This window comes from Camelus ferus, chromosome 10 (assembly GCF_009834535.1).
Source record: "Camelus ferus isolate YT-003-E chromosome 10, BCGSAC_Cfer_1.0, whole genome shotgun sequence".
Taxonomy (NCBI): Eukaryota; Metazoa; Chordata; class Mammalia; order Artiodactyla; family Camelidae; genus Camelus; species Camelus ferus.
The window spans coordinates 20260191-20284086 of NC_045705.1; the positions used below are offsets into that span (position 1 = coordinate 20260191).

General features: G+C 36.3%; 2 protein-coding genes across 12 annotated transcripts in view; one reads left to right on the forward strand and one right to left on the reverse strand.

Annotated features, from left to right (window-relative positions):
- The window catches only part of TCP11L1 (t-complex 11 like 1), a 32115-nt gene extending 26374 nt beyond the window's left edge, over positions 1-5741 (forward strand). For 9 of the 11 annotated variants that reach the window (XM_032488423.1, XM_032488425.1, XM_032488418.1 and 6 more), the window contains one exon: positions 69-4751. In XM_032488423.1, coding sequence (XP_032344314.1) covers positions 69-186 — 118 coding nt within the window. In that variant the 3' untranslated portion in view covers positions 187-4751. Of the gene's footprint in view, positions 1-68 lie in introns of all 11 variants that reach the window. The other 2 variants (XM_032488427.1, XM_032488426.1) reach the window with 2 other exon arrangements.
- An 848-nt stretch (positions 5742-6589) lies between these two features.
- Positions 6590-23896, reverse strand: part of CSTF3 (cleavage stimulation factor subunit 3) — a 62024-nt gene continuing 44717 nt past the window's right edge. The window contains exons 6-21 of the mRNA XM_006195063.3: positions 23824-23890; positions 23706-23740; positions 23495-23621; positions 21861-21938; positions 20953-21115; positions 18470-18579; positions 17969-18085; positions 17633-17707; positions 16015-16158; positions 15531-15633; positions 12591-12660; positions 11113-11308; positions 8758-8911; positions 7945-8039; positions 7736-7796; positions 6590-7301 (exon numbers count right to left, since the gene is read on the reverse strand). Of these exons, the coding sequence (XP_006195125.1) occupies positions 7099-7301; positions 7736-7796; positions 7945-8039; positions 8758-8911; positions 11113-11308; positions 12591-12660; positions 15531-15633; positions 16015-16158; positions 17633-17707; positions 17969-18085; positions 18470-18579; positions 20953-21115; positions 21861-21938; positions 23495-23621; positions 23706-23740; positions 23824-23890 (1798 nt within the window). The 3' untranslated portion in view covers positions 6590-7098. The remainder of the gene's footprint in view (positions 7302-7735; positions 7797-7944; positions 8040-8757; positions 8912-11112; positions 11309-12590; positions 12661-15530; positions 15634-16014; positions 16159-17632; positions 17708-17968; positions 18086-18469; positions 18580-20952; positions 21116-21860; positions 21939-23494; positions 23622-23705; positions 23741-23823; positions 23891-23896) is intronic.

The following is a 23896-nucleotide window of genomic DNA, read 5'->3' on the forward strand; positions in this document are numbered from 1 at the left end:
AGCATAAGTAGGAGTTTGTAAAGTCACCCTGACCAAGAAACAAACAGCTGCTTTCCTTTCCATCACAGAGTCCCGAATCCTGACCTTCTTAGATGCCTACCTTGCCTCAGGTCATCAGAAGCCACTGCCCACAGCGCCGGGGGGATTGGGTCCGATTCAGAAAGAGCTGGAGGAAGTTGCCGTTAAATTTGCTCGCCTGGTCAACTACAACAAGATGGTCTTCAGTCCCTACTATGATGCAATCCTCAGTAAGATCCTCGTCAGGTCCTAACCGCTACGCGCCCTCTAGCGGCAGTGTGATCCGCTCAACTCAGAACACCTGTTCTTCACTGTAACGTTGCTTTGGAAAATGGCTATTTAGTACATTTCTGTTTAACAGCGCTGAATCCAAAAGGAAGACTATTGTGTGTATCACTGTTGAAAAAAGGCACTGAATTCTATTTTGAGGGTTCGTATTTATGAGTGCAAGTTTACAAATCAAAGAAGCTTTTTGTTATCTTGGGTTTGGCAGGTGGCACTCAGGTTTTAGCCGGTGGACTGTTGTGTGTCTCCACCCCAACTCTGTCCTGATTTGTAGCTGCCTTGTCTCTCCCAGGAGCATCTGGGTCATTTTTCTCCCAGACACCTAAGAGTATCTGACAGCCACCCCAGAGTGAACGAAGCCAGGCCAAGACTGTGTTTAGACTCTTGTCCCCTCTTGAAAGGCTCCCCCCAGGTATTTTGTGTTAGAAGGACTCTATATCGTCTTACTGCCTTCCCTGACTCCCTCCCGCCTGCACAATTTATTGCTTTCTCCCTGCCTGGCCCAGTCAGAGCCCTAGAACCTTCTGTTTTAGAGGAGAGTTACTTGATTTTAAAAAGCTTACTCTTTTATACAGAATTACTCCTGAGCCTGGATGATAGCAGTCATGTTATGGAATACAGAGGAAGGAAAATTTGTTGACTTTTATGCCTTGGAAGTTAAAGAGGAATATTTTTTTTAATATATGTCAGTGTAATATATAAGAAGACAAATGTCTGGAGTTTTTACTGAAAAATTCACTGTGATACAATACACAGGTTTATTAACTGGATTCAAATTCCAGAATTAGATTTGAATGTTTTCAGATAAAATAGCATATGCTCACTTATTTCTTGGATAACGAAGTCATAGGAAATCCTTGGGTTTTTTGAGCAGTGTTTATCAAGGAACTTCAGCGACCAGAATTCCTGACATATCCTGTGACTGAAAGGGTAGCTTGGGTCTCACGGATGACCTGTTCTGTTAAAAAAAATAAAATGTGTGCCTGTGTGTATTGTAGATGGGGACATGATATTCGAAACAGCCGTGAAGTTGTTGGAGCGATCTCTAACTGCAGGGACAGCAAGGCGTGCAGTCATGCAAGGAATTCCTACATTCAAGCCGATGAGGGGCGGGGCAGAGCAGAGGACAGGGTTGGAGAAACATTCACCGTGCAGACTGTGTAATGATACCAGGCTTCAGAGGAGTGAATGGTTATACTGGGAGGAATGGGACTTCTTCACAAATTTGCTGCAGACTGTGCTCTCATATTTTTACTTGCTATCAGAAATGTCTGCAGGGTTACATGGTCAGAGGTCGTATTGTTAAAGTTTAGACTCAAGGACAAATCGTCCCTGGTTTCATTGGAAGGGGATAAAGTTCAGGAAGCAGAACTTTGAAAGAACAAAATCACATCTTTCATGCGTATTCAGTGAGGTCACTTCTGGAGTTGTTCCTGGAGATCAGGTTGCTGTGTGGCAGCTGTGATGACTGGTTGTATAGTATGAGGTTCTGGGGGCAGCTCCCCCTCCTCCCCTCAGCCTTGGGGTATTTGGGTTCCCCCCCCCCCAACGGTGGGGGAGGAGCTTTACTCCAAAATATGCAGCGTGGGTCCGCACCTCCTGGAGTCTTTTTCCCTCAGTCTCAAAGGTTCTGCTTTCTTTTGTAAGAATTAACTCTTAGTAGATTTTTTTTTTCCCTCGTGGGTTCCTACACGGACAGAATGGAATTTGGACTGTTTGAAAGCTTGATGCATACATAGCAGGGAGCCTCACAGACTTCCCGTGGCCCACGCTGCCTCAGTTCTGCTGCTAGAATTCTACAAAGGCCAGAGTGAAGGCGACAGAGTTCAGAATCACAGTATTCATATTGAATCATTTTGTTGTGGCTCTTTGAAGATAAGCGAGCTAGTTTTCTTCCTGGAATCTCGTAGGATTATCACTAAGGGCCAGGAAAACTCATTTAGTTCATTTAGTCACTCGGGAAATGTTCACTAAGCATCTGGTCGGAACTCCCCTCTACAGCTCTGCCTCCGAGACAGAATATCCTTCAGCATATAAATCATCCCTCAGAATTGAATTGGTTTTATATACTGCATACCGACTGGATTTGACGTGTTTTCGTGCCTAACTGATTCGTGGAAGACAAGTGTCTCTTATGAAGGTGCTTAGTTTATTTGGCATTAGGGTTTCACTGCATGTGGGCAGAACAGGGTGCCTAGAGAGTTGGGTCAGTATCAGCAGGTCCCTTAGATTTCTTTGATAGTCTCTTGAATGAATGAATGAGTGAGTGACTGTCCAGAGCAGTAACTGCTGCCTTGTCAGCTCTCAGTTGATTGGGTGAATGGTGGGTAGATTCTCAGTCTATGTGTTTTTTTTTTTGAAAAATCTCATCACTTCTAAAGTAGGCTGTAAATGTGATTGTTTATGTAACCATATAACCCAACTATAAATATACTTCAGGTAAGAATCACACTGATGTCTTACTGATTAGCACAGTAGACAGGTGTACAGGAACTGCTTTCTCTGTGAAGGAAATTTATTAAAAAGTTTGACGTAATAGGCATATAACGTGCACATACTGGCTGACAGCTCTGAATGGATTATTTAGCAGTTCTGTTTTTGTGCCGGTGCTTATTTTAATTTCTCCAAAGCCTTAAGATCCCTGGGAATAGAGCAACCTACTTTCCTGGTGAGTTTCAAAGGGAGAGGCTCCGTGTTTGCTGTTTGATTTCCAGTGACCTTTTGGCATGCCCTGATTTATATGTATAATGTTTGTACCTCTCAAATTCCGGGCAGGGTGGTAGAGTGGAAAGTCTGGGAGCTGTCAAGAAACCAGAGTTCTGATCCCGTTTCTGTTACGTGATTAGTTGGGGACAAATCAGTACCTATTTCCAGTACCTATAAAATGAAAGGACTAGAATTTTCCTATAAGTGCCCTTCCAGTTTTGACTTTCTGTGGTAAATCTGACTGGAGCAACTTAAGTAGACTGCAGTAGGATTGTGCAGAAAGTTCCTGATTTAGAGGACTATCTGGGCTTTCCTTTGTTGCCTTCTTACAAGTTACGTGATGCTGAGTTAGTCATCCTCCCTTGGGCTCTGTATTTTCATCCATTAAATGGGAACACTCCTAACTCACACTTCCTGTGAGGATTAAATTTGATCATGGATGTTAGAATGCTTTGTACATGGAAAAGGACTACAGATTGCTTTGTTAGCAACAAAGGAGAGCATATAATCCTCTGCCTGTAGGTGCACATCTGTTATGATGAATTTGACTGTGGGTGCCCAGGCTCCCTTCAGGCAAGCACGTTTTACAGGCCTGTAGGGAAGGCGTTCCTCCTGTCCTGTCCAGAACTGTTATTTTCTTTTATCGTCTCTTCTGTACTAGACCTGCAATCTTACCTCTTCTTATCTGCACCCCAGTGATTTCTCCCCATTTCCAACTCTATATTATTTGAACTAAATGAACGTGTGAGAGAACAAATGAGTGGATGACTGGAAATGGTAGTGGATGGTGGGCTGTGAAACTCACATTAAAAGGCACTATTTCATTGAAAACATAATCTAAATAAAGAATTACAATGATGTTTGCCATTGTGTATTTATACTGGGTTTTGTGTTATGTACCTGTTTTAATGGATAGCCTTTTTCTTCACAGTATTCAAAGCAATTTCATGGGATCGGGGAGGGGAAAACCTTTAAGCCCCCGAACCTCTGTTAACCTATCAAATGTTCACTGATACTTTCAGAAAAAGCTGGAGTCCTAGAAATGTGTCAGAAACCTAACCAGGCAGAATTTTACTTAGCACTGTCCCCCATGTGGGCTTTCTGCCATACCTGCGTTGTCTTCTGAACTAATCTATGGGCCTGGTTTGATGGAATGTCACTTAATTTAGAAATCAGATGTGTTTGGAGTTAGTAGCAATAGTCAGATTTCACCATTTTTTTACATTTGTTTTATCTGAACTAAACATTGAGAAACTAAGTGCAACTTCTGACTTAAAAACAACCTTAAAATTGAAATAACACTCCTTTTTTTTTTTTTTTCCTCTGTCTTTCTCATTCACGTTGTCTCTGCTTTTAAAAGTACTGTCTTCCGCAAGCTTAAAGCAGAACTTTGGTCAGGGTTCAGGCAGAGAAGAAGATTTAGTAACTTAATTGTTATTTTGGACTTTTATTCCCTGAGCCTGATAAACTAACACTTCTGTTGAATATTTAAGATTTTACTTAAATCAGTAATGGTACCTGAGTTTTGTTACTTGTATGAATCACCTTTCAAGACTTCTGAAATTTTTATTTACTAAAATAGAACTTTACTTGCTGAATGTCACAGTCAAGGAAGAACTACCAACTTTAATGAAATTTGCTTTGGGCATTGAAATGTAGAAACCAAAATTTATGAACATGGTAATTATGATTTTACTATCATGTAAATGAACTCTTAGTTTTACATGTTAAGTACAGGCCAATAGAGGATTATAAAATTACCAAATAAATTAATAATTCTTGTCCAAGGTCAGTATGCTGACAAAGGTATTTTTTTCGCTCTTTTTCAGTGGTACGGTTTGGTCAGTTTTACATTTACTAAGCAGCTATAACCTTTTACTTTGTGTGGCAACATAGATAAAACTTCTCATTTGGAATTTAGTGCTAAAGGCCAGTTTGATTTTTGTTTAGGAAGGATTTATGATCCTTAATTTGTATCCAATTCTAGAGTTGCTAGAATTGGGGAGATGGTGTCATTGTTTGTATTAAGAGGAAAGATATGGATGTCTTTTGGTAATTTCTCTGGGTCCAGCAATATGGATGTGAGAGTCCTTGGATGTGTAGGACTGGCTGTATGTACCATCCATGAGAGTTTGCACATCGATTTCCAAATGTAAGTTCAGATTTCTAACATCACGCTACTTGTTCAACTGTTTACACAAGGAAGTATCATACATTCAGACAACTAAAAATTCATAAAATATATATATATCAGAACATTAGAAAATGTTTTCTTCTTAGCAAGAAATAATCCTTTTTAAGTTTAGAAGTCAGATAATATCTAGGGGGAAAAAATCTTAGAAATAAATGCAGTAGGAGCAATACACACAATGGCATTAACAGTGCTCAGGAGCACATTTCACCATGGTGGGTTGGGTGTGTATGTGTGTGTATATGTGTTCTCTTTATTACAATACTTAAAAAAAAATCACTTTTTCATGCATATTCATGTGGCTTTATTTTGTCATTTATGGAAACACTATTACAGACCATTACAGGTGTTTGAAACCACTTTGTTTTCTTAACACTACCCAAAGGTAGCATGTCAAGAAAGATTCCGTATCTCCATTTTTTGAAGTCTCTGCTATATGATACTCCTTGTGCCTTTCAGATCGTTTTGTTGATGACTATGATATTTAAAAAAAAACTCACATTGCTTGAAAATGATACCTGAGACGATAAAATCTGAATTTGAGCCAGCTGACTTTGAGATTTTACTCAGCTTTATTGGGAAAACACTGAAAACATGCTTGTTGTCAACTTGTGTAAATATAACCTTGCTACATATAAGTTTATATAAAAAATGATCCAAGATGATAACCTTTTCCATTGTAAGTTTTATAGAAATATTTAAAGCTAATATTTAATCACACTTGAATTTAAATTCTAAATTGTGTACCCAGGATGTAAGATTGCCTGTAGCCCTAATACTTTGCCTCCTCTTTATTTCCTCCCTTATTTTTAGCTTCTATTCTGAATCACAATCCTTAGGCTTAACTAGTTTTCTGTCTAGTTTTCTAGAAGTGAGCAAGAGAAGATAGTGTTGCCAACAAAGAGCAAAACTTAATTCTGACTTAGTTTGCATGGTACACTTTTGCTCACTGTAATTAGATTTTGGTTCTTGGCTATAACTTTTCTTTAATGCTATCTTTGTTTTAGCTCATGAAAAAAGTTCTTGAACATTGAGCACCTTTTGAAATGTATTTACCTGAGAGCAAGACAGTGAGTAGTTAAAGGAATTCCCACACTTATATTGCTTTTAAGAGATGAAAGAGAACATGCCTCAATCGCCTCATTTAATTTGGGGGAAATGCATTCATATGAGGATTTCTAAAATGTTTAATTTGCTTCTTAAAAATGGATCTCTCATGTTTTCAAATAGTAGCAAAAAAGACCAGTAAAGGACATACAGTTAAGTGTATATATGGTAAATAGGTGACTTTTCCTTACATTGTTGACATTTATTTTTAAACAAGTATTGGCTGAATAACGTAAGTAGCTATTTTAAATAAAATCTGAGTGAAAGTAGCAGGCGACATGACTTTTTTGAGATCCTTTTATTTTTTTAAAGGATTGTTTTAAAATTTTAAACTACAAAACCGACTCCATACATTCTGCCATAAATAAAACAAACAATAAGGCAGGACTCTACATAAGCAAACCAAAAACTGTTGTTTTGAGAAAATGTGATAAAATGCCTTACAATCATAAGCCATCCAGTTTTTAAAATAAAACTGTTGAAAACTCACAAGTCTTCAAGTGGTACATACAAGACACCCTTGAAGAGGGAACAGAATGTGGTTCTGCTATTTCGTACTGTTCTCACATTTTCGAAAACCTAATTTTGCTTCGAGCATAGGTCTGTTCCAAATCCTGAAATTCACTTGGTTGGTTGGTTTTTCTCAAGAACCATATGATAGAGGCACCAATGACAATACAACTTTGTTTCCAAGAACCTTGTAACAAAGCATTGTCTCTTTTCAACATAGACTTAAGAGGCAAAAGGAATCCTGGCGAAGTTTTCTTTTAGAGGCAGGTTCTGCGCCTGCTTCACCGAATTCGCTTCTGCTGCCTTGCTCTGTAAATGTCATGAACTGGGGGAACGACAGCTCCTTTTTCCTCATCTTCATCTGAGTCCTCGTTGGGCCTTTTGACAGCCTTGGTGAGTACTGCATTACTTTCCACCGGGCCGTTGCCTTCCACAGCCAGCTCCGGGGCTCCTCCAGTAATGATTCTCACAGCTTCTTCAACTGCTGTTGGAGCAAAACATAAAGGACCGTTGGAGGATGTTTAAAAGTACGCTGCTACGAAGGAATATGTATGTACTACTTTGAAGACTTAGTTAATTTTGTAGCCTACTATTAGCAAAGCATGGGCTAGTGCTACTGATACGAAATCGTTAAAGGAAAAGACAAAAAGGCTGCTGTTAAACATATTTTCGTAAGCCAAATCTGAGTGTGTTCACATGAATAGAAAAGATAAGCTTTTGGTGACATTTTTCTTAGTAGAATTAGAATATGAATAGGCCTCTCTGTACATAGAGGGTTTGTATCCCTCCTAGGTTTTATTGTATTTCTGCAAGATGGCTAGCTGGTTTTGGAAACTTCAGTGGCAAAGGATGACAATCTCTCCTGCCTAGGAGACAACAATGTAAATTCCACTCTAAAAATGGAGCTTCATCACTTACTATTTGGTATCTTGCATCTTCGGAAAATTTCCATCAGTTCATCCACTTGTACAAAAGGACCCTATTTTGACACAAAGAAAATTTAATCCCCAATAATCTGACAAGTTAAAAGAGCCCTACTTTATATTTCCGATGATACAAGAGGAAAAGCACACAATTACTGTCATTACCCATAGAGCAAATATCTCTCATGAAAACAATGAACAAACCTGGAAACAAATAGGAGGAGGGAGAAGTTTCATTAAAACAACTGCTGCAGGTGGTACTGGGAACACTCCGCCAGGGACGGGGTGTAAGCCTGGAGCTGTAAGAGAAAGAAAAGTCGGAATCAAATGAGATGGAAGGGTTTCTACACACGTAAGAACCAGAACAAGTAATTTGTACATAAAGATGTTCTAGGTTATGTTGCAGTGTTCTGGACAACTTAAAGTGCTTTTAGTGCTTTACAGGTTTGATCAAACTCACGTAGGTGAGACAGTGAAAGCAGTCTCAACCCCACGGTCACTGGGTGGCAGAAAAGTAAGTGACTTTGCATAAGACAACCCAGGGGCTGAGCTAGTCAGTTTTTGTCAAAGATCATTTCTAAGCCTCGAGTCATTTTTTTCAGCAATCCATGTTTAAAATCAGTTATACAGTAACATATTTCATCATAAGGGCCTTGTCCAAATAGAATCCAGAGGGGCTACTACCCATTGGTAAGTATAAACACCACCAGATAACATCACCGAAGTAAGTTTCCAGCTGTGCAGGTGAGCCGTGTGTAGCACCATTTCTCAAAACTATCTTAAGTATCACTGCCAAAATGGGTTACTGCAGTCTAGATGAGTGACTTTTTTTTTTTTTAAAGACATTTTTAACTCATCTTTATTCAAAGACTACAGCCAAACCACTTGTCATAGTGACTCTGAATCTAATAATTAACCTACAGATGGAAAGGTCACATTACTTTGCCCCCCACACCTCTGGATTTAAACCAACAAACAAATTGAGGTCTCAGTACTGGATCTAAAGTCATGGCTTACGTGCTAAATGTCGTGGCTGAAATGGAATCATCTGCTGAGTGTCTGGTTTAGGGTACTCTGGTTTTCTATCCACTTCATCTTTCAGAACAGGCACTATAGAAGGAGCTACAACTGGGTCTGGAATTATAGCTGCTAGCTTAGCACGGGAGACATCCTGAAAATGCAGAACAGAAGAATCCTAAACCTGAAAAAGGGACTTATATAGAGTTTAACTGTGCAATTCGACAGTTGAGGATACGCTGTGAATAACTGGGTTAAAACCGCAGAGAGAATGGAGAAAGGTAAGCAAGGACTTCCATGATGATAAAGATTGTTAAATTCACAACAAGGAAAGCTAAAAGGCTGTAAAGACTTGGTGTTTTATAACCTTAACCCAACTCCAGTTAAGAATCGGAATCAGTGTCGCCAGGTAGGACATTTGTAGGATAGATACAGGCTTTTGTGGGTAAATACATCCAGGTAGAGGTGGGGAAATTTGGAAGAAAGTCTGCGTTTTAGACATTTTCCTGCTATCTCCCTTCCACTAAAACTGAACATCTATCAGTTTCTTTAAGTGAGGAATCTGGATTAAGTGAGGTCCTGTTTCATGAAAGCTAACATACAGCTTCTCATCACTCACTTTAGTTAATACGATTTTGCTAATGAAAGATTATCCGCAAATACTGTTACAGGGAGAAGGAATGTTAATTAAACAGCCACTATTTGTCAAGACAGTTTTTGCCATTTATTCCCTCTTTGATGAGGCAAATAGTTAACAGCTCTGTTTTATAGAAGAGACTGATGCTCAAAGAGGTTGTGATATCTGCAAGGTTATATAGCTTGTAGAAAAGCAGAGAGAGGATTTGAGAGCACAGGCCTCTCTGACCTCACACCAAGTCAGTCAACCGGCAACGCCTGCTAGCACTGAGAGCAACTCCCCAAGACAGGTCGAAAGGAGCAACATTCTGTCTATTAAAGAGGACCTACCCCAGAGAAGTTCCTCTGCTGCAGGTAACTGGCAGGTGTCAATCTGCCTGTCTAGAACCAACAGAGCCTCTTTTGCCACCATTAAGGGATATAAGAGTATTTCACGTTCTCAAAATTCGCTCATATGCAGCTGGTGGCAAATCTAAATGAGCAGGCCCACTGAGAATTGTTTCTTGCCCTCTCTCTTTCCCTCTCTCACTTAGATGCCACACACAAAAGCATGATAATCTTACCCAAATAAACAGAAGAAACAGAAATAGAAGATGGAAAATTCATATTCAAGAAGTAGTTCTACTTAGAAATAGCAAGATATTTTCATTAACTTTCTTAATTTCCGTTTTCATCTTGGCAAAGTTGAAATAGCCTTACCCATTAATTCCACATAGTAGTCTTAAAATGTCTTTGGCTTTTCACTGAGAAGCAGTTAAACCAGAAGCAGAACCTGCTCATCCCTGAGCAGTAACCCCCTTAGTTCAGAACAGGAATACGGGGCTAGCCCACAACTGGAGCTTTCATTAATGAAAATGTCTGAAGTTCATTTTAATCTAGTTCAAACACCAGACCAGACCAGAGGCTAAGAGAGGGCAGTGGGGAAATGGAGAATGATGGTGAGGAACACCCTAATGCTGGTTGGCTTAAAGGGACCAATCCAGGACTCTTGTAGATACAACTTCCTTTTGGATTTCCATCTTGGTCTTTGTTCACATGATACAGAATAATCAAGAAATGATAGAACAATGGTTTTCTCAGCAAGAGCTCTTTCTGGGGCTGCATAAACATTAATCTTTCCTTTGGCCTGAATGGGTTCAGGTACCAGATTTGTTTTCTTATGACTCAGTAGTCTACATAGAAGATTTCCATTCTTAGATAAGCTAATTCCTAAAGGGCTCCACTGAAGGAGTGCTGTTTTAAAGATACAAATCCTTCAAGGAACTTTATGGATTTAACAAGCTATGTTTCTTCATTATATCCACAAAGTAGGAATTATATTTGGTTTAAGATCACCTGTCAAACACATTCATCAGTTTTAAGAGCTGTTAGAAAATAACTAATACCTAAGTGACGTTCAGATTTTCTTTTTTCTTCCCTCCTCCCACCTCCATCTGCCCTCAAGACATAAGATATAAGGCATTGACAATTTCAGGGAAAGAATTAAAGCATTTGTTAAATCTCATTTTAATTCTCATTTTGTTCAGTACTTTTGATAATCAATATTCCATAAACCCAAGGAAAATTCCTGAACTTTTTTTTTTTGTATTCTGCAAATCTATTTTAAAACTAGATTACATCCTATTTTAGAATTTACTTTAGAGTGAAGTTTATCCGTGAACTAATCTAAAACATCCAGAAAGTAAAGACACTACACGTATCTTGAGCCCGAGTACATACCTTATACCCAAGTGCTTTTAGTTCACTTGCAGAACAAGGATATAAATCCATGAACTTGTATCTATCTACCAGTAAAGCTGTTTCTTTGCCTTCGTACTCTTCTTTGAATGCTGTAAATCGTCTTTTCTCCACTTTGAGTATACTAGCTAGATCACCAATATTACTTTCAAAAGCTAGAAATCGGGCCCAGATTTCTCTGTAAGAAAATAAATATAATGAATACTTAACTATTCTGGGTTTGGGGCTTACAAAAAAAGCCCGAAGTTCTCTCCTTCCCTTTTTTTAAATTGTAAAAACCTCTTTTTTATTATAAAGATTTCCAAACTACAGAAAAATAGAATGGTCTAATGAATACCTAATATCATTACCTAGATTTAATCATTATTATATTTTGTTCTATTTGCTTCATGTTGTTTTTGCTTAAGTATTTAAAAGTAAATTACAGTCATCATAATCCTGCACTCTAAATATTTCCAGATTTAAGGCTTTTTTTTTTTTTTTTTGAGTGTTTACTTGTTTAGTATATCCTCCTATCCTTTGTGGTCAGTAAGAGAGAAATTTACCCTAGAGAGGGTAAACTCTAGGTGGAAGAGTTGAAAAAGAAACCTATTGGAACAAATTTCCAGTTTCTGCTGAATGATGTGGCTTCACCATTTTGTTTAGTGGCATGATTTAAAATGCAGAATACATTCTTGGTGCAATATATGAATAAACATATACTCCAAAATCTAACATGATTCCTCTCTATTTTTTCCCATTAATATGGATCATCAGGGACAAATTTGTGCCTCACCACTGTTCTAACAGCCAAAATTAATTCTCTGAGACTCTACTTAAGTGTCACTAAGCACCTCTGTATTAAAGTAATACACTGAGTTCCTACTATATGCTAGGTAAAGGACTATCACAAAAGTCCTATACTGGTAGACATTTTTGCTACTCGATAAGAAAGTAAGTTTTGGTAAGGTTAGGAAATCTGCGCAAGGTGTAGTTGGCTGAGCTGGAATCTGAACCCAAGATTCCAAAGCCTTGCTACTTTCACTGTACCACTATGTCATGTTGTTCCTCTGTTCGGTAAAACTGACAGAGTCAAAACCGTAAATCAGGGATATAACGTGTCAAACTTTCAATATGTAAGAGTATTTGGTCTCAAGTAAGGGAAGTAAAAATTTTAGAACTCTTCTCTAATTTGTTCATACCAATTTCTAGGGACATATAGAAAGATACATTAAAATATTTAATAATAAATTACTGAAGCATCTGTCAAAATAATCCTAATCAGTATGCAAATTTTTTAAAACAAATCTTAAATAGATATGAAAATAATGCAGGCAGGCACTGGTAAATGAAGCTTCAAGAGAGAAGGGAAATTTCTCTTGAAACTTTTACTCAACAAGCAAACATTCACCCTATAGACCACAATTCAAGTATTAAAGCTGCCATTAGAACCCGACCAACAAGTTTTCACGATGGCTTACCCAGACTTCTCAGGAGGAAGACTTCCAGATGTTAAAACTCGTTCAAACAAAACTCGGGTATTATTGTCCTCTAGAATATTAAAAAAGATGTTAAATATTTTAAAAATTCAGTTTTACAATTCAACAGTGCATTACCCTGCTTAATCCTCCCAAAAATTCTATGCAGAAAGGTAGCTATTATCACACCGAATATTTATAGATGAGGAAACTTAAGGTTCAAAAAAAGATGAACTGGATTGACCCGGCTCACCATTACTGAGTAAGAGAGTCATAACTAGAAGGCAGGTCTCTTTACCTCCAGTTCAGCCCTCCCCCTACAGTATACAGCAGTTGTAATGTCAAACAATTCATGAATCGGGTATCTCATTTGTTTTTTAAAAAATAATGAAAATTACCTATATGATGACATTATAAGTGCCAGACTATTGTTATTTTTTATTTGTTACCTTTTTAATTTTTATTTTTTAATGGAGGATGAACCCAGGACCTCATGCATGCTAAAAACACATTTTACCACTGAGCTATTTCCCTCTCTTCCCTTTTTTTAAAAAAATACATGGAATGTGAAGGATGACAATCACAAATTTACATATTTGATTTTCTTACTTTGCAGTACCAAGACTACTCTGTATTTAAGTACTTTGAATTCTTGTCTAGGTACCATATCTAGATTGGTAAAAAAAAAAAAATATGCAAATGGCAAATGAATTAAGAATGGTAACCAGAGGTGGATTAAAATTTAAAAGTCTAAGGAGGTTCCTCTGTAGCTGGAAGCAGGAAAATGACACTGCTTGCTAAGCTATAAGAGATCTTTTAAAATGTAAGAATCCAGTAGTAACTTTACTAACAATCATTGAACTGTATATTTAAAATGAGTACATTTATAGTATATACATTATGCCTCAATAAAATTGCTTTTTAAAAAAATCCAGCAGAGTAGTTGGTTTTTATTGCCTCGGGGTAGTTATTCAGTTTTACTACATGTCCACATATGCAAAGTAAAACCAAGAGATTATATGTATCAGACTGAAGACGATGGCACCACATTCATGGCTTTCATCTTCAACTTAACAGACTGTACTTAAAAAAATAAGTTAATCTTGTATTTTATTCTTTTAACTTTATTTATTCCAAGCTTTGCTCCAGACACACTTTTTGCCATTCCATGTAACTTCCCACTGCTTGCTACATGCTGTGTTCTCTGCCTGGAATAATGCATTTTCCTGTATCTTCTTTACCAGGATAACTGTTACTTATCCTTCAAGACCCGTCTCATGTTCCCTTCTCTCACCCTCTAGAACAGCACTGTCCAATAATTTAAATTTTCTACTAGCCACATTTAAAAGAATAAAAACAGGTGAAATAAATTTTAATATAATTTAATCCAGTATGTCTAAATTATTATTTCAACATGTAACCAATATGAAAAATTATTAGGTTTTTTTACATTTTTTTCTGAATAACTCTTTGAAATCAGGTATGTATTTTAGACTTACACCACATCTCATTTTGGCCTACCACACTTCACGTGCTCAATACTTAGTCGTCTAGAGGCTACCGTAATTGCACAGCACAGCTCTAGAACTCAGATAATACTCTCCTCTCCGTGCTTCCAAAGTACTTCATTCAGGACTCTATTATAAAAGTCAGCACATTTTTTTCATGATTGCCACCATCATCAAAAATAATCATATATTGTATGCTTACCACATTTCACATATGTAAGTCAAACACAAGCAAAAATTCATTTAATTCTCTCAACAGTCCTATGAAAGATACTCTTATTATGACCATTCTGCATATAAGAAATCTGAAATAAGATTATACACTTAACCCCAGAATTTATGCTACAATTAAGAACCAAATGATGATGCAATTACATTTATACATCTGATCCCCTGAGGAGAATGCTCTGAGGGTAAGAATGGAGTCCTATTCACCTTTGTATTTCCAGACCTTACTAACCAAAAGGTACTGAACAAATGAGGGATAGATGGGTTGATGGATGAACAAGCTAAGACATTGATTTTAGAAGATAATAATGCTGACATCAGATACCACCCTCAATTTTAGAGTAAAAAATATTATACACAGTAGTAATTATTGTTAAAAATCAAGCAAAATAATGTAAAATTGGTGAGGAACATTCATTTTATACAAGAAATTTTCTTTTTAATTAAATGCTCCACCGTCTCACTTTTTGGAGTTAAGTCCTTTTCCAGAGCGTGGAACCACTAAGCTGAAATACAAAATCATGTTTAAGTTTTATTCTTTTCTACCATTTAGGTATACAGAATGCTATATTTTTCTGAAATATCATTAAAACCATTAATATATACCTGTATATCATTTACATGGCACAAAATTTTATATTTCTTTCTTAAATCAATTTTTATACCAGATTATTCCTAGTCATGAAATTACATATACTCTGAACTGTGATTAACTAAACCAAATGATATATATATATATATATGAATCCCCTGGCTTAGTGCCGAGTATAAGGTAGGAACTTAATAAAGGATGGCCATTACTATTACTATAACAAAATAGGAAAATAAAGATAAAGATGCTCATAAACATAATGTTTCTTTTTGAAATCTCTTCCCCTGTAGCCTCAAAGCATTTTACTTTACTCCTTGGGCATGTTCGAGTTTTGGTAGCTAGAGATCTGTGGCTTTATCCTACGACTGTTGGGACTTTGATGCTGAATTAAAGACCATTCTGCAGAGTCAAAAGGCATCAACCATTACTCAGTAAGCATCAATTCTGAGTTGACAGGCCACGAACATTTCTTGAGTGCCTATCAAGTGCCTGGTTCTGGTGCGATGACAGAATTATAATACGTATGAGAAGGAAAAAAGCCCAGCAACATAATTTCAGAAGATGACACTGTTGGTTTCTTATTAAGTAACCATTACAGATCTAGAGTCCACTTACCATTGAGGTGAGACAGATAGTCAATATAGGCCAGGACATATTCTGGAATGTCTCCATATTTCTTTAGCCCCAACTCAAAAATCTTAAAGGCAACAGATTTGTCCTAGAGGTAGAGAGGAAAATACTGATTTTCATGAAATGTCAGAGAAGATACTCAAAGACTATTAAAACTACAACACCTAAATATGACAAAGTACACTAAAAATTAAAATGGAGATTAAAATCATGTTAAGTAAAAACTGCAGAGCTAAAAACCATTCAACAGGATTTAGATTCAGAAATACAGAGTTTAATAGGCATAACTTAGCAGGCAAAGGGGATATGAATGATGCTTCAGGTAATCTCACACAGATACACTTAGGCTTCCTTTATGATACAGAGCAATTAAAGTTTAATGATAGGAACTAGGACTGCCTTTCTTTTAATTAATGTATCTCAGATGAAGCAAATTATTTTACCTTTATATTTTTTTTTCAGTGCTTACCTTACTACAGTAATATTCCATGAGTGCTGCAGTAACATAGACATGGTGGCGGGTTCTGGTATCTTCTCTTGCTTTTTTAAATATCATTCTTCCAGATTTGATACCTTCTGCTCTTCTTGCAAATTTCATATATTGGATATATACCTATGCAAAAAAAGTATTTGTTTTCTACAGATTAGGCAGAACGTGATCCCTGTAGCATCCAATACAGGCTCACCTTATTTCTACACTAACATGTTTGCTTTATAAGAAAGCAATTTTGAATACCCAAGAAATTAAAAAGTAAGATATTGTATTACTTAAATCCACAAGCAAATTTTTTCTGATATTAAAGATGCATACAAATTAAGTTTTTCAAATTGAGATATAATTCACATAGCACAAAATTCACCCTTTAAATGTACAATTCAATGGTTTTTCAGTATATTCACAAGGTTTTCCAATCATCACAATTATCTAGTGCCAGAACATGCAAATTAAATCTTGAGGAGGGAATAAAAGTGAAAATACTAGAAAACACTCCATTAATGAAAGCCAACACCCAGAAAACTCAAGGTTTGGTCTAATACAAGCATGTTTAACAATATATGTTTAACTTCACATTTTCTTGATTTACTGCTTTAAAGGCCCACTGTTTTCTAAAGACCATATAGTGTAACTTTATTGATACACTATTTATGAACCATTTTATACTCAGCATCTACAGAGTGCCCAACACATGATTAGTATGCAATGCTTGTTCAATGAACAAATGTCCTGGGACATTTATATATACATAGGGTGACTATCAGTAGGGTCCTGATTTGCCCAGTTGTGATGGTGTCAAGTTACATTGCCCAGTTTTGATAGACGGATACATGGATGAATGAACTATGAGTTCTGTCAGGAAATGAATTTTATCTTATTTGTCTTTATATTCCTGGAATCTAGCACAGTACATAGCACAGATCAGTTTGCTAAATGAATTTTTAAATGACGAATAAATGCAAGCAATTAGGGCAGTGGAATCCCAAGATAAACAAACAAACAAAAAAGGAGTATGGCTGTAGTTGGCTTGAGGCAGAGGATCTAGGGCTCTACACATGGGCCTGTCCCCTTCCCCTCCCACTGGAAGAGTTCCACTGCAATTTCACAGAAACTCAGGGCTTTGAAAACCACTGTTACAGAGCAGAATTCACGATAAAGTGAGTTCCTATCCAACTGCTTCCTAGAATGTTGATTTCTCCTGTCTCCATTTATTTAAAAAGAAATATTTATTAAGCAACAGTTATGTGGCATTCAAACCATGATCACAAGGAAGGTGTTTGAGAAAGCCCCACTGTGGCTGTAGCATATTGCTGCACTTGAAAAAAAAAAAAAAATCAAGCAGAGAACAGATCAGTAATTGCCAGGGGTTGGGAGACAGGGAAGGGCTGACTACAAGGGGGGTCACATGAGGGAATCTGTGGGATGACTGAAGTGTTTTGTATCTTAATTGTGATGGTGGTTCATGACTCTATGTTATTGGTCAAGATTCACAGACCTATACAACAAAAACAGTGAATTTTCCTTTATGTAAATTAAAATTTTTTATTAAAGCAGACTGCAAGGTGGGAAAGAGGTTTGTAAAGTTACTCACCAAGGTGGGGTCAATATCCTCAATTGCCAGAAGTCTGTTATATATACTGTGAACTTTCTCATACTTCATGCGACTCTAAGGTGGCAGAGAAGAAGTGGATATAAATATATATATTCATAAACAAGCACGATTTGAGCTCTGAGGAATCCAGGGGCTGCACCCCACAATGGCACCTGCTTTGAGCACAAATATATAGTAAGCTAAGAACTAATAACTGTTCACTTTGCATCATCTCTGTCTTCCAAAAGCAATATGCCTGGCAAAGCAGCCAGAAAACAAATTCAGTGCTGCAGTAAAATATCCAATTATAGGAAAGCTCTAAATATTTTAACTCACCTCTTCATAATCTGCATATGCAAAATAAAGAAGCATATTCTTCTTTAATAAAGTGCTTATGGCTCTTTCATATATATTAGCAGCTTCATCACTAAATAATTTGGCATTATTCATATCCTAGGAGAAAAATAGAAAGCTCACAATTTTCACATAGCTGAAAGAGAATAAAACACACACCCATATGTGTATACATATGGAAATATATGCATTTCTAGATTCTTAAAAAATTCCAAAGACTTTTTCCATTATTTAACATAAAGAAAAATCATATAAATACCCTAAATGATTCATCACTTTGATGCATTAAAAAATAGCCACTATATTTTAATCCGGATTAAGGTTGTCTAATCATATAAGAACATCACCAAGATTCATACTGACATAAAATTAAAGTTTTCAACACTTACACTTTATTACCAAAATCCAGTGTTATATTTTAGCAAATTATTGCTATATCAAAACCACAAAAAGACCAAAAAGGGGAAACAAATGAATACTCACCCCCTTCTCTGCTAGCAGTTTACTTGACTGCTCAAGATACTGGGCAGCTTCATACCAAATATCAGGATGATGGCCCAGCACCAGCAGGCACTGTTCATAAGCAAACATAACTAAGGGAAGACATTTGCAACATTCAATTAGAATTAATATTATTTATGAAACTACCAATACAAGCATCAGAATAAAATCTTTAGGCTAAGACATGGTCCTCAATAATAAATGCTAATTAGAAATTAAAAGCTTTAGTGATTTCTGGCACTTTCATCCACCCTAGCCCCACACATCCATCATTTATTAAATTAATATTTATTGAGCACCAACTATATGCTAGGGAATGTGAAAGACACTGAATACACCAGTGAATAAGACTCCTTATACTCAAGAAATCTAGAATATTGGGAATATCAATATTAACAAAGCAGTTATGAAAAGTAGTAAGTATTATGATGAGGAAAGTACAGTGTACTCTTCAAACTTTTGGTAGCAGGACTTAACATAGTTTAGAGACTCAAGAAAGGCTTTACTAAGGAACTGACATCTAAGCGAAACCTGAAGAAGGGATAGAATCTGGCCAGATGAGAGTAAGTAGAGTGCACAGAGGACAGAAGTAGGTGTGAAAATGGTGTAGGCAAAGAAACCAGTATTTGCAAAAGCCTCCAGGTGAGAGACCAAGGCAGGATTGAGGAATTTTTTTTTTAACTGTTATTTCAAATTAATTTTATTTTATTCTCAAATAGGTAATATGGGTCAGAGATCAGAAAGAGAAGAAATACAGTGAAAGTTCTCACTCCCACCCCTCTGCTCCCATCTTATTCCTCTCACCCCAAGTAATAACATTTTGAAATTAATTTCTGTTGTATCTTTCCAGTTTCTTTATGCAAATACAAAGAGTATGAGTATATATTTTCATCTTCTCCTTTCTTAGGCAAAAGTCAACATACCATACACACAGTTCTGCATTGTATTTTTTTCACTTACTAATTAGTGTGTCTTGGAGAGCTTTTTATTTTTTATTTTTTTAAACATTTTTTATTGAGTTATAGTCATTTTACAATGTTGTGTCAAATTCCAGTGTAGAGCACAATTTTTCAGTTATACATGAACATACATATATTCATTGTCACATTTTTTTTTTTCTTTCGCTGTGAGCTACCACAAGATCTTGTATATATTTCCCTGGAGGAACTTTTAGAAGTTCCAAATTCTAGTTCTGGCAGTGGCAGAGTAGTCTGTATCAGACCAACTGTCCTGAAAATAAAAATCATAAACCTAAAATACAAAAGGCAACTATTTAAAGGCACTAGAGAATGACCAAAAGAAACCAGAGAGGATTGAGCCCTTAAAAAACTGGAACCACACTAGGTGAGATCCATATTTAATACGGCTTTTCCCCTTAAGGGCACAGCCCAGTGTGTACAGTTCTGGGATAGCTAGAATTCAAGCCGAATGCTGAAGTCTTAACCAGCTTGAGGTAAGTAACATGGAATTCTGGGTTACAGAGCAGCTGTAAATTAAGGGGGAAAGTCCCCAAAAAGAGAGCCACAGAGGGTGGAACCTGAAAATGTGGGCATAAATGCCCTCAAATCTTTATTTTAGCTGACTCTGAAACAGACATACACAGGGAAGAATACAAAGAACCCAAGCAGAATGCAAAGCTGAAAAGGCTGGACAGACACCTCATCAGCTGCCTGCTGTAATGGAGACCCATCTGAGTTCAGAATCTGAGTCCCATCAAGTTAAGAGGGTCTGGGTAAACACCATGAACTTTCCATTATGTCTTGGGAGCAAAGTCCTCCATCCCAGGACTGAGATTTACTGTGAGATAAAGGCTACTAACACAGACCCATCCTAACAGTGTAAAACCAAGCCTCCACAAGGTCCAGGCGATCATCCAGTAATTTAACTTCCTGCTAAAATAAAACTCAACATTCTTCAGAGAAATATAACAGAATACAGTCTTTACTATGTATCATTTACACATCTGTACAATGTCCAAAAAATTTTTTTAAATGTCTAGACTCATGACAAAACAAAAAAAAATGTGACCTATAGTCAAGAGAAAAAGATACCAACCCACAATGCCCCAGATGTTGGAATTAGCAGACAAGAATTTTATAGCTACTGTTATAAATGTTTAAGGATATAAAGAAAAAGATGGTAATGGCCATGGAATCTCAACAGAGAAAGAAAAACTATAAAAAAGGAACTATAAAAAATACAAAAATTTCCAAAATGGAAATTTATATAACTGAAAAGTAAAATATTTGAGATGAAGAATTTACTAGATGGGCTCACCAGCATATTGGATATGATAAAACAAAGATCAGTGAACATGAAGACAGATTTATAGAAATTACTGAATCTGAAGAACATAAGAGAAAAAAGACTGGGGAAAATAACAGCCTCAGTAACCTACAGAATAGACAACATCAAGTGGCCTAACATACATGTAATTGGAGGCCCAGGAGGGTTAATCTTGTTACCTCTTTTAGTTATAAGGGTCTGATCTTCTGTACGAAGAGGGTTGCTCTTTTCCCACTGTATATATTTCTTCCACATATCCACCTGCTGAGCTTCTTGAGGGGTATTCTGAGGAGGCACCGAGGGAGCATTGCGGTCCAAACCTTTCATTACTGTCTCATATTCCTAGACAACAAACATTTAGAATTCTGTGGTGAGCCTAAGAACCACTAAGATGTATGGAATGGAATTGATTCAGTTTGGAATATTTTATTCAAAATGCCTATTTTTTCCCCCCAGATACTCTTTGTTAATATAATCTAAGAGCAGGGAGAAAGATAACAGAAGATTACCTACCCAAGAACAGGTGAAGAGAACACCCCTGGACCCTCTCTGCAGGTAGTCTAGGAAGTCACTCTCCAGGACAGAGGAGTTACACACACAGATCAACATGACTGATGATCTGTTGACGTCATTAACTCCATCTTTGGAGAAACTATCTGTCTTTTAAAATTTCAATAGTTTGTTGTACTAGGCTATTTTCCATAACTTCTAACAGTGTCAATGAATGGAAAGGTATGTACACAAGAAACAAAACTCTGTCCCTGAGAGCTATGTCGTTAGACCATAGAGTAGTACAGTGTTCAGACATGTATGAGCAGAAGGAGGGATAGATAACAACTACTTGGTCAATTCTAAGTAGAACTTTGCCTCTATAATTTCTTCTAAACTTCATTTATTCTATTTTGTCCTTTAACCTGTCTGTAAAGAGGTATTTCATTTCTAATATCAGCTCAGAAAATGTAATTGTCATTAGTTACAATTGCTAATGATTGAAAATATTAAGAGCAACACCAGACAGGGAAAGCTCCTCTGTAAATAACATACTCATAACAAACATAAAAGTAAGTAGCCTGATGGAATTCCATACCTTTGCTACACGCCGAGCATTCATGTAATCTCTACTCCGATCTTCAATCATTTTTTTAGCTAAATGAATATTAATACCCTAAGAAAAACAAAGGAAAATGTATATTATTTTAAAAATCAAGTATTTTTTAATGTTAGTATAATAGTTAATTTATTCATCTGCTAAACTACTTTAAATTGTTTATTTTAAGAAGTTTTTTTTTATTAATAAAATAAAAGTTCAATCATATTATATGCTTAAGAGGTCTTCGAGGATCTGCCCATGTGTCATGAGATGGCAGTAAGTTTCCATACGTCAGGAATTCTAAAGATAGGGAATGATTTAGAAAGGGTCAATTATTTCACATAAAATTGTACTAACAAAGAATGATGTACAGATTCATCTGGGTGAATAGCCATGGCTTTTCTAACTAGGTCTGCATAACTTTAAAAATAAATGTAGAAGTCAGAAGGGGACATAAATATCATTCATGCCTAGCAATTCTCAGAGCAGTCAAAGATTCCTGTTCCCCAAGGCCCTTTCAGAGTCTATGAGATCAAAACAATTTTCATATAATACTAAGACACGATTTGCCTCTCTCATAGGTATACAGTGGAGTTTTTCAGAGTCTACATGACATTCAATATCATAACAGGCTGAATTTAGAAGCAGAAAACCTAGCTGTCTTCTATTAAGCTAGATATTAAAGAGATTTGTAAAAATATGAAACTGACACTTTTCTCATAAAATTTTTTCTTGTTTTGGAAAATACAATTTGTTTTAATGCTACCTATGTTAAAATGTAAGGGGTTTATTACTGTAAACTTTAAATGATTTAATAAATAAATAACTTGAAAGTTTCTCAGTTATAATTCCAATATTCTAAGTATTGCTAGATCAAAGCCACATTAAATTAAAAGTTCTTTGAGGTCTTTAATACTTTTTTGTTGTTGTTGTTGTTGTTGTTGTTTTTAACATTTTTTATTGATTTATAATCATTTTACAATGTTGTGTCAGTTGAGGTCTTCAATACTTTTTAAAACCCCAAGACCAAAAAGTTTGAGAACCATTGCCCATGCCTATGAGAGACAATTTCAATATCCTACATAGTTCTTCCAAACCACAGGAGACATATAAGGAACTTTCTTTTAAAGATAGAGCTTATTTGGCATGCATGTTTACATATATGGGCTTAGCAGTTCAGCTGGTTAAAGCATATACTGATGAGACAAAGATGTTGGACCACAGACCCACATCTCACAGTTGCAAAGCAATAATCACATCATTGTAACTGGGTGAAAGAGGTGTATCTGCAACTCATTATTACTACTAGAAAAACAATTCTAAAAAGGAACTGTTTCATAAGAGATCAATGGCCACACGTGTGTATAAGATTGTGCGGATATGGTTTAGCACTGAATAAAAATAGTTTTGTAAGAATTATAATTCTCCCAGGATATTTTGTAAAAAATAACAGTAATATGACACTATCAAAACATTAGGAATGGTTCTTTCATTAAATCAATATAAAAACAAACATATGCAGCACTGATATCCAGGTATCTGATATTAGAAAGGCTAGAACCCACAAATCCACAATGTATAAAAATTAAAATGGCTTGGTTATAATAATAAACTATTCTGGTCTAATTTACCTCTTCATACTTGTTATAGTCTCTCCACAGTTGTTCAATGTTGATCATTGGATTAACACAACCTCGCTGATAAACTCTTCGAACAGCTGTTATTCTCTGATTTTCTGCATAAGATCCAACAGCTTCCCTGGCATTGGATAAGAAATGCCATCAATTACATTATAGTTAAATCAACTGTTCACATGGAAAATAAAACTGTAAAAATACTTACACGCCTTTTAAGAAATTGATATAATCCACCCAAATCTAAGAAATAAAATAAAATATTAGTATCTTTCTTGGTAGTTTCAAATTTATTAGGTATACCTATTAAAAAGATTTAACTCTACCTGATAAGACATAATTTCCATTCCAATTTTATCCAGTGCAAAGTCATATGCTTGAGCCATTTTTTCTCTGAAA